This window comes from Aythya ferina, assembly GCF_964211825.1.
Source record: "Aythya ferina genome assembly, contig: HAP1_SCAFFOLD_29, whole genome shotgun sequence".
Lineage (NCBI taxonomy): Eukaryota > Metazoa > Chordata > Aves > Anseriformes > Anatidae > Aythya > Aythya ferina.
The window spans coordinates 350233-361424 of NW_028181463.1; the positions used below are offsets into that span (position 1 = coordinate 350233).

Sequence of the window (11192 nt, forward strand, 5' to 3'; positions counted from 1 at the left end):
GCCCTGGACCCGAGCTGCAGCCCGTGGAAAGGAGCCCACATGGAGCAGGGGGTCTGAGGGGATCTGCCGCCTGTGGGGTACCCATGCTGGAGCAGTTTGCTTCTGGGGGATGGACCCTGTGGTACGGAGACATGTGGGAGCAGTTCCTGAAGAGCTGCTGCCTGTGGGCAGCCCCCATGGGCTCAGTTTGGGAAGGACGGCATCCTGTTGGAGGGACCCCACATGGAGCAGAGGCAGAGAGTGATTGTGAAGGAACATCGGAGACGAAGTGCTACAGACTGACTGCAACCACTATTGGCCATTCCCCTGCAATGCTCAAGGGAAGGAGGTGGAAGAAGGTGGATAGGGGGAAGTTGTTTTTATTTTGTTTTCTTTGATTCTCAATCCTATAGCTTGCTAGTAATAAGCAGTAAAATTAACTAATTTCCCTACGCTGAGTCTGTTTTTCCCTTGATGATAACTGTAAACTAATCTCCTGGTGCTTACCTCAACCCTTGAGCCCTTTTATTCATATTTTCTTCCTGTTTACCATTGAGGAGGGGGACTGGGGAGTCAGATAGCAGTTGTAGTGGAGCTCAGCTGCTCACCTGAGCAAAACAACCAAATGAAGCAGAAGAAGAAGGGCAATGTCATGACTGTGAAACAAATCAAGGCATCAGTTTCCTCAAGACATCCTTGAGCTCCTGGTTCCTCATGCTGTAGATGAGGAGGTTCACTGCTGGAGGCACCACCGAGTAGAGAAATGAAATCACCAGGTCAAGGGATGGGGAAGAGATTGAGGGGGGTTTCAGGTGGGCAAACATGATGGTGCTGACAAACAGGGAGACCACGGCCAGGTGAGGGAGGCACATGGAAAAGGCTTTGTGCCGTCCCTGCTCAGAGGGAATCTTCAGCACTGCCCTGAAGATCTGAACATAGGACACCACAATGAAAACAAAACATCCAGTGGTTAAAGAGGCACTAAACATGAAAAGCTGACCTTCCCTGAAGTGGACAGCTGAGCAGGAGAGCTTCAGGATCTGGGGGACTTCACAGAAGAGCTGGTCCACAACATTGCCTTGGCAGAGGGGCACTGAAAATGTACTGGCCGTGTGCAGGACAGCATGGAGAAAGCCACTGCCCCAGGCAGCTGCTGCCATCTGGGCACAAGTTCTGCTGCCCAGGAGGCTCCCATAGTGCAGGGGCTTGCAGATGGCAACGTAGCGGTCGTAGGCCATGACGGTGAGAAGGGAATACTCTGCTCCAACCAAGAAGAATATGAAGAAGACCTGTGCCGCACATCCTTGATAGGAGATGGCCCTGGTGTCCCAGAGGGCATTGGCCATGGCTTTGGGCAGAGTGGTGGAGATGCAGCCCATGTCGAGGAGTGCGAGGTTGAGCAGGAAGAAGTACATGGGGGTGTGGAGGCGGTGGTGGCAGGCTACGGCACTGAGGATGAGGCCGTTGCCCAGGAGGGCAGCCAGGTAGATGCCCAGGAAGAGCGTGAAGTGCAGGAGCTGCAGCTCACGCGTGTCTGCGAATGCCAGCAGGAGGAACTCAGTGATGGTGCTTCTGTTGGACATCTGCTTTTTTCAGGATGTGATCCTGAAAAAAGAAGAGGATGAGAGTAATAAAGTACAAGAAATGTATCAGAGGGAAACGAATGCTCTTTCTCATTTAAAATCATCACCTATATTGTGACATTTAGCAGATCCCTTTCATGCATCATGATTCATTCTGCCTGAGGGTGTCTGTTGGAACAGGGGGCTCTACTGTGGGCAGTTCAGGAGTCAGCCCTGTCCTACAGCAAGAGGTGAAGAGGAACATGGGGAAATGTTGGTTTCACTTCCTTCTTGATCACAAAATGCTTTGCCTCAGTATCGCTCCCAGTTCACCAAACTACAGAGCAGAGCTGTGGAGCCTTATTTATTGATTGATTGATAGATTGATTGATTTATTTGATTTTTTTGTTTCCTCTGTCCCACCACTCCTGAGGAGTGTTTCCAAGTCACAAACCCTGGCTATTTGTGCTGAACTCAAAGGGAATCCTTGGAGATCATTATCAGAGAAAAAGGGACTGTCACTTTAGTGCACGGTGTTCTCCTTCAGGCTAGTCTGTCCACCAAGTGTGGTTTCAGCTGCACTGTGAGAGCTGCAGGAAAATTCTATTCACATGTTTGACTGAAAAGAACAAAGACCCTGCTGAGAGCAGAGGAATCCAGGCTCACAGTGCCCATCTGCACACCCCTCACCCTGTCCCTCGACCCAAGCACACCAAGGGCTCATGCCATGGGCATGTGAAACCCCCATCCCCAGCCAGCCTGGGAACAAGACCAGCAGCAGCACGGCCAGCTGGAGAAGCCAGGAGGAATGCCAGCGTGCTGCTGCCAGGGGAGGCAAGGCCAGGGAGGGACAGACGGACACTCAGCAGACCCTCCTGTGCTGCAGCTCTGCCTGCAGATAAGGCAGCTCCTTCTGGGGACACCGGGGGCTTGAGGGCAGAGGCTCTGCTGGTGGGAGAGGAGAGCAGGGGGTGTCCCAGGGAAGGTGTCTGCCCTGCAGGGGGTTGCGGGGAGGTGCCTGAGCCCTCCCTCGCACAGCATTTCTGGCAGCAGCTCCCTCTCACTGCCTGCCCATGTCCCTACTTGTTTCTATGTCCCTGCTGGGAGCCGGTTCTCTGTCCCCACATCCCCACCCTGTCCATGCTCACAGACCTCATCCAACAAGCTGTGTGCTTCCTAAGTACAGAACATCACAGGGGTTGCAGCTCCTGAAGACCTGATAAGCCCTGAGGAGACAACAAACATTGTTGTTTCAGTCTTCAGGCTGAGGTGCCTGAAGGGATCTGATCACATTAATTGCTGCCATATTGATCTCTCCCTGCAATACTCTTGCAGTCTCAGTCTCCTGTACAATCCAGACAATTCATTGTCATGAACCCTGCCTTCCTTCTACACCAAGAATCTGAAAGCACAGAATCCAAGCAAGTCTTCCATTTCAGATAAACCAAGCCTCGGTCTTCCTGCTAAAATGCCCCCTCAAAAATACCATTCTCTAAAGCATCTTCTATGCCACATTACAGGTAGAATAAGACACATCCTCACAGATGCTATCAGCCATCAGATGTGCCATCTGTAGAAGACCCTCTGGCAACCCCACCTGCATGGCCCTGCTGCCAGAGCCTCACGGTGTCAAGAGCCTGCAGATGTGTCCTGCCACATGCTGCCCTCTGTTGTTGTGCTCCTCAGTGCCTCCAAGCCCTCTCTCCTTCTCTCCTCAATGTGTGTCAGCTGCGGTCAGAGCCCCCAGCCCTGCTGAGCTGTGCAGAGGAGCTGCTCCTGGCCACAGCTGTCTCTCTGCACCACGGCCCTCTTGCCACGAGCTCTCTCTGTCCCATGAGCCCGGCCCAACTCAGCAGCACAGCACCAGCCCAAGGCACTGCAATCACCCCTCTGGGGGCTTTGCTGATGAGCCCACGAACCTCAGTCACTTAGAGACAATTGAAGACATTTTGCCAGAAGTGCAAGTCAGAGGCAAGTTTCCTGCAGTGTCCCCCTGAGGGCCAGCACTGACACAGCCTCCCTTGGAGCTCGTTAGAGCAGAACCCTGGAGGCAGTGAGGACAAGGAGACAAAGGCAATGTGAAGGTGACAGTGATGTGTAGGAAAACTGAATGTGTGTCACCAAGCACAAGGGCCAGGCCTTGACCCCAAGCGCTTGGGAAGTGAGATCCTTTCCCTTGACAGGTTGCTCAGGGCTCTTTGTGGGGCAGTAGGAGATGGGGATGTGCATTGCCAAGTACAGGAAAATGGTACGACCCCTGCCTGCTTCATGGGTGGGGGCGAGGAGGCAATGAGGCCCTGGTGCTTTAACAATCAACTGTCTCCTCTTAGGCCTCAGTGGCTTAGACAGCAGCCATAACCATGGACACAAAGACTTTGGTCCTGTTGGGGACTTTCAGCATTTCCAGTGTCCTTGCTCTTCGCTGAACCAGTTTGAGCAAGCACCACTACTCGTACAGCATCCCTCATGGAGGCTGTTCACAAATCTATGGAGCTGGATGGGATATAGCCGAGGGTACTGAGGGAGATGGCAGAAGTGCTCACCAAGCTGCCTTCCATCATTTATCAACAGTCCTGGCTATCAGAGGTGTTCCCAGACAGCTGGTTACTAGCAAATGTGATGCTCACCTACAAAGTGGCTGGAAGGAGGATCGTGGAACTACAAGCCTGTCAGTCTGAACTCGGTACTGGGGAAGCTCTTGGAGCAGATTATCTTGAATTCCATTACACAACGCTTCCAGAACAACCAGGTGATCAGGCCCAGCCAGCATGGGTTTCTCAAAGGCAGGTCCCACTTGGCAAATCAGATCTCGAGGTGTGACAAGGTGATGCTCACAGTGGGTGAGGGAAAGGCTGTGGATGTGCTCTACCTAGGCCGCAGTAAGGCTTTTCCATCTTTTCCCACAACATTCTCCAGAGAAACTGGCTGCTCAAGGCTTGGACAGGTGTATGCTTTGTGGGGTTAAAAACTGGACCAAAGTCATGGTAAATGCAAATAAATGCAGTTGGAGGCCTGTCCTTAGTGTCCCCCAGGGCCCCGTACCGCGGCCAGGTTTCTTCAATATCTCCATCAATGATGTGGATGAGGGGATCGAGTGCACCCTCAGTAAGTTTGTGGATGACACCAAGTTTGGAGTGAATGTTGATCTGTTAGGGGGTCTTGTGAGGCCACAACTGGAGTACTGTGTTCAGCTCTGGGGCCCCAATAAGGATGTGTATCTATTAGAAGGAGTCCAGAGGAGGGCCATGAGGACGATCAACGGGCTGCAGCACTTTTCCTAGGAACATGCTGAGGAAGATGGGTTTGTTCGGCCTAGGCAAGAGAAGGCTCTGGGGAGAACTTAAAGAGCCCTTCCAATACCAATAGGGGGCCTACAGGACAGCTGGGGAGGGACTCTTCATCAATGTCATGATAGGAGTAGCAGTAATGGTTTTAAACTGGAAGAGAGTAGATTTAGATTAGCCATTAGAAAGAAGTTCTTGACTTAAGGGTGGTAAGGCAGCGGAACAGGCTGCCCAGGGAAGCTGTGGATGCCCTATCCCTGGAAGTATTCAAGGCTAGGTTGGATGGGGCTTTGAGCAACCTGGTCTAGTGGAAGCCGACTCGATGGTGGGGCAGAGTGAGACGCAGAGAAAGCCTTTATGCTGTGCAAACACTGCACAGGAACAGCGACTACAGCCGTGGGTGACCAACATTGCTCTGGTCACATATTAAAAACACAGCACCGCAGGGACTGTTCTGCAGAGAGCAACTCCATCCCAGCCAGAGCCAGTGTCCTCATGAGGGACAAGGCGGCCCTGGAAGGAGCCAGGAAGTTGCTAATAAGGACAATTGAGGAAGCCCAAAGGCCCTTCTGAAGGGTCACCGAGTGCCACCTGAGAGGCAGTGCTGGGCAGTGGGGAGGGCCAGGAGAAAGACTTGTGAGAAGGCTGTGAGAAACAAGGACACTCAGGGCTTTTGCAGATCCTTAAAGTCCTGCCTGAGTCCCCAAATGGAAAGCAATCTATGTCTGTGGGTGGAGAAGTAGCCAAATCTTGGGACTGGGACAGGGCTGAAGGTCCCTGTGTGAAGCTGGACTGATGGAGAAGTGTCCACCTTGCATGTGTGCCTCAGCCTGGGAGCAGGGGCCTTCCCGCGGTGCGGGATGTCTGGGCTGTGCTCAGCCATGCCCCAGGAGATGACCTTGCTCTCTTCCTCCCCACCACTCCCCACACGGGGCAGGCCCTCAGGAAACACCCCTGAGCCTGGAGATGCACCAACCTGCTGCGATGAGGTGCCACTACTGCAGGGGAAGAAGGGAGGCTTGGAGAGACATGTGGAGCCTGCAAGCAAGGGTGGTTTGGCCTGCGGAAGTGAGTGCCTGGGTAAAGTTACCCTGGAGCCATAGGAGCCATTCTGGAAAGGAAACTTGTAGGCAGGAACCACACTTTTGTGGCACTGCAGAGCTGCTGGGCACATTGTGCAGGCTGTTCTGATGGACATTTGTGTCCTTTTCCATCGTGTATTAAGTGCCACTTTTCTTGGGAATAGAGTAGCCAAAATAGCAGTGACAGATATTCTAAGATCATGCAAGACATCATAAACATGCCCCTAAAAAGATAAGTGATATGGGGAAATCAGGAGAAGACAGCCCAGGAGAAATGTGAGACTGAGAGGAGGGAATAGGGGCTTGGCCAGCCAAAATTAAGGATTTTGTAGAGGTAAGAGGGTTCAGGTTCTGCTGATGCTGCCGTGACTTAAAATAGTCATATGAGGCTATTCGCTGGCTTCAACCTGTAAACTAAATTCCTAAACCTAAATGCTACTCAGCACCCTGACAGGAATCCACTACTCTAATGACTGACCTCAAAGTATCCCTAGAAGACAAAACTCAGCCCATAGCCACTTCCCCTAGCTCTTACTCTCTTAATCACTCTGATCTCTGCCCTTAATAGTAGCATTAGAATGGTCTATTTAACACTAGAAAACTGCTTAAGGGACCTAAACAAAACCCTAACTCCAAATTAATGTGAGGGGCCATGGATCTGATCAGCTTGTGGGCCACAAGGAGGAGATGGGTGGGAATGCTGTGATGAGCTCTGCTCTGCCTCAGGATCTCCTGCCCCAGCAGGAGCAATGTGACTGTGGCAGGGACTCTGAGGTCACTTCTGTCTCTGCACTTGATAGGGCAGCAGCAGGAACATGTCACGGAAAGGGACTGGGAGGTCACTTCTGTCTGGAGGTAGCAGGTCAGCCTTGACATAGACCTGGGAGCTGCACTTTTGGGCTGACATCTGGCAGTGGCCCTGCTAGGCCAGCACAAGGCACCTGCTTGGCATGCTGACTGGGAGATCCCCTCTGCATCCAGAGCCAGGAGGACCCAGGCAGAAAGAAGGCCCCCAGATGGGTTGTCCTGTCCCTTCTGCTTGAGTCCATGATTGGGCAGCAGCAGGCACAAGGCTTGGCTGTGTCTCCACAAGAAGCTGCAAGGCCAGCAGCAGGCCCATGGCTTGGAAGGTGCTGGTGAGTATCTATGATCAGACCCTAGCTTTGTTTTTCAAGGAACAGCTGGTGAGGGTTGATGAGACGTTGGTGAAATGATGGAAATGCTGGGATGAGAGCAAGGTGGTGAACAGAGATAGGGGGTGTGCAGACTTCCAGGAAATAAGACAAAGTGTTTGACAGCATAGGAAAGCGTGCAAAGGAAAAGACACAGGTTGCTGTTAAAAAGGGAAGGCCCCAACAGTCCTGACACTTTGCCTAGAGCTTATGAGAAAATGAGACATAGTCATTGAAATGCAGCCTCTTTGCTTCCTTGTAACCCTGTGCAGAGACAGGATGGTGTCATACAAGTTTTCCTCTCGTGGCATCACACTGCCCACCGCATTCCTCAGACCCCCAAGAAAAGTCCTGAGCCAGACAAGGGGGTGCAGGATCCCTCCTCACAGTGGCTGGGGTCAGGCTTTGGACCTTTTGCTTCACCAAAACCAACCAAGACTTTTCTCAGCACAGTGCTTTGCCTGTCTGCAATCATGGCCTCCAATTATCTGCCCTAAACAGTCCCTGGGGAGGCTTTGTTAGTAACAGCCCTCAGTGGTGCCCATTAATTCTCCAAGTCACTTCAGCTTTTCCTTTTGAGTTTGCTTTTTCGCACAGTTGCATCATTCTCCACTCAGTACCCAAGTTTCATTGACTCAGCACCAAAATACACCATGGAACTCATTAAAAAACAGAAACTCCTAAGGAGCCATTTTTCTCCCACCATTTTCTTCAAGTATTCAAGACTTGTTCAGCTCATTGGAGAGCTTTCATGTTGTATTTAAGGGGGAAGATTTCAAGGAGCATCTAATAAAAATCTTTCTTCATTTTAAAGGCTGAATTTTGTTGTGTTTCAGTTTAGAGCATCATTCTCCTATAGGTATTGGTCTAGGTTTTGACCTTTGAAGCCCTGCTTAGGTGGGAAGAGCAGGGTTTTTCCTATTTCAAAACAAACAACAGGAAATCATGCTGCAATTTAAATAAATAAATAAATAAATAAAAAGTTCAAGTTCCTTATTTTGTTGCCTCCAGTGATGTTTACCTTCCCAAAAGGATGACTGTACATGATGTATTTTACAGTGATTAATAGGAAATTTTAACTAATTGTGTTAATATTAATCCATATCATACTAATTCAATGATAAACGAGGAGGGTCTTACTAAGGAAACCATTAGACAGACTGCTGCGAGATGGGTGACCTTGAACTCACTGAAACTCCAAGCAGCAACTGGGTTACTGAGAGTGGTCTGAATGATTAAACGGTAAGAGGAGGGCAAACCAGGAGAATGATGGGAAGTGCATAGGTCCAGACAGGCAGCTGGAAAGGGGACATTCAGCAGGGTCTATGTATTCAAGATGAGTTTTGTGCCTGGAAGATGAGGGAGGGAGCACACCATGATAGAAAAGCAATGACAATGCAACTACAGGTGAACACCAGTATTTCTTCTCCTGGGATGAATATGCATCCTGAAAAATCACATTTCTTCATGATAGAAATTACACTTCACATGAGACATTTTACAGAAAGGACTGAGTCTTTTGAGCTGATGAGTTGTTGCTTTATTATTCAAGTACTGAAAAAAATACTGGGTATTCTGGCAGAGCTTTGCTGTCTGACCATAAGCAACTAGGGAAAACCTCCAGTGACCCCGTTGTGTTTCAGGCACTTCCTTGGACTGGCAGATATCAGAAAAGATCTGCAGGAGGCCGGAGCCCTTTGGGAAAATCAGGTGGAGCCAGGTGGAGTTCCCAGGGCACCTCCACTGCCAGCAGTGGTCTTTGTCCCTGTAACTGCAGCCCAGTCCAGCAAAGGAACACCCCTTCAAAGACAAACCTCTTCTTCAGTGGGTTCCTTGGATTGACCTAGATCTGAAATGGCCACTGGAAACCTGAGATACCCTTCTGTGTTCCTACTAGACACGTGAATATCCGTTTACCTTCCTGGGTCATCTTTAGAAAACTCAGGCTGAAATACTCAAGTATAGAATGCTTGAAATGGCTGAGCCAGAACCCATCAGATTACCCCACTTTGGAAATGGCCCTCCAACTAAGGTTTGAAAGCAAAAAGTGTGGAATGACCCATCAGGTCAATGTGCAGACTAAGGGAAAGTCACACATCTTGTGCGTGAGTAGCAGAAGGCAAAAAGCAATTGCATTGTGCCTCAGAATAATCAAGGAGACCTAATCCAGTTCATCCATGAGGAAAAGCAGAGAGAAGGACGTTGAGTTTGGCCTAACATGAAGAAGGATGTGCATCACTGGTGAAGGAACCAGCATTTGTGCCATCACCCATGTGAATTACACAAGCACCACTGCACCTAATGGTAACCTGTCCGCCCCGGCTTGGTATTCCCACAGGGCAGTGGAAAGGGAGCCGACAGCCAAGGGACACATCTGAGTGTGGAAGGTGGGGCCCAGCAAAGACAAGGAGCCAAACCCGGGGCCAGGCGGGTGGCAGAGCCCCATGCCCCATGTACGGCCTGGCTGGGGGTCCCTGCTGCTGCAGCCAGCGCACGCAGCATGGCAAGAGGAGGGCTCCCTGCACATCACAGGGCACAGCCTGGCCCCGCGGGGGCTCTTCCTGACATCTCTGCAGCTCCTGGCAGGCTGCGGTGAGGTGCCCCTCAGCCTTCCCTCCTGTGCTCCCAGGGCACATGGCTGCCTCCTGCCCAGCTCACTGCCCACTAAGTACGTCCAACACAGCTGCTTCCCAAGCTGGGCCTTGCCCAGGGTCAGTCTCCTGCAGGGGCAGAAAATGGCCCTTGTCCTGGTGGCTTTTTATGAAATTCCTGTTCTCATCCTTGATCTCTTTTTACTGAATACAGAGGCCTCGGTGACCATTTTGGTTCTAATACCAAGAAAACATGTCTAGTTCATCTCTGTCTGCTGCTACGAGCTGTCTGTGAGACATGGATATGCTATCAGATCTTTTCCTCTGACAGTCTCGGCAATGTCCAGTGATTGGACAAGACATGGGAACTGCACACAGGAAAACACTTTTACTGTGAGTAATATCAAGAACTGGATCATGTTTCCAATACCAAGCACTCAATCAGGTTTCCCCAAAAGTGGGGGAGTCCTCCTCAACTGGAGATACAACAAACCCAACTGGAAACGGGCCTGGGCTGCCTGGTGCAGGTGCCCATGCGTGGCTAGTGGGGGTGGCTAGATGGGCTTTGGAGGTCCCCTCCAGTCTCAGTGAACCTATCACTCTGCAGAGCCTGGCACTGTTTCTGAGAACTTCTCTACAGTGTCTTCAAACCATCTGGACACTGGGTGCTCATGGGCAGAGGATCCTCTGGGGATGAACTCGTTCATGATGTAAACCTGAGGACAACATGAAGCAGGGATTAGAAATGTCAGCAACACCTCTGCCATAGCAGTGTTCTCTCCCCCTGCCTCCACTCTCCTGCCCCTTTTTCCTTCAGGATTAGAGTCATAAAGGACCTCTGGAGGTTTCCAGTGCTAAGATCTGCTCTGAGCAGGGAGAACTTTCACATCAGATCAGGCTGCTTCTTCAGTGCTTCCTCCACCTCACTTTTGAAAGCCGTACTCCTAGGGGTGCTAGCTGGAAGGCCAGTTCTGATTCAGTGGTGCTACAAGACAGCAGTGTGCAAGAGAAGAGTGACCAGCACCAAAACGCCCATGTCCTGCTGCTGTCAGTGTTCGTGGGTCCAAGAAAGTGGCGACCCTGACTCAAAGACTGAAGGGAGGGCGTGCCTGCCAGGGCAGAAAGGGCAGCCCCAAAGGAGGACACCAGGGCTTTCCAGCACGTTGCAACAGGGATCTTCACCCCACAACCACTGCTGTATCTGAGAAGAGTGTATGAGAAATGAGATCCACAGAAACTGACTACCTGCTGGTTCCTTTATTTAGTTAGTTACAAAGAGCTTAGCAGCACCTCTACATGAGGTCTTTGGGTTAAAAGAAAAGGTAGAAGAGGAATAGAAATATCTTAAATTTATAAAATAAAAAGATTAAAAACATTTAGCATATTGGAATAATATTGAAAAGAATGAACAATTTTTGAAATATATGAACGAAGATGTTTCTGCCTTGTCCACGTATATTTCAGGGAATCAGATGCAGAAGACAGGTTCCTCTCTGTAATACTGAATATTGCAATAACATCC

At 50.5% G+C, this 11192-nt stretch overlaps 1 protein-coding gene across 1 annotated transcript; it reads right to left on the reverse strand.

The window, feature by feature from the left end:
• Positions 1-647: 647 nt before the first annotated feature.
• Positions 648-1562, reverse strand: LOC311428029 (olfactory receptor 14C36-like; the record flags this gene model as incomplete). The annotated part of the gene is made up of 1 exon (XM_084539592.1): positions 648-1562. One exon carries the CDS (start codon positions 1560-1562, stop codon positions 648-650), a length of 915 nt encoding a protein of 304 aa, XP_084395718.1.
• Positions 1563-11192: the final 9630 nt, after the last annotated feature.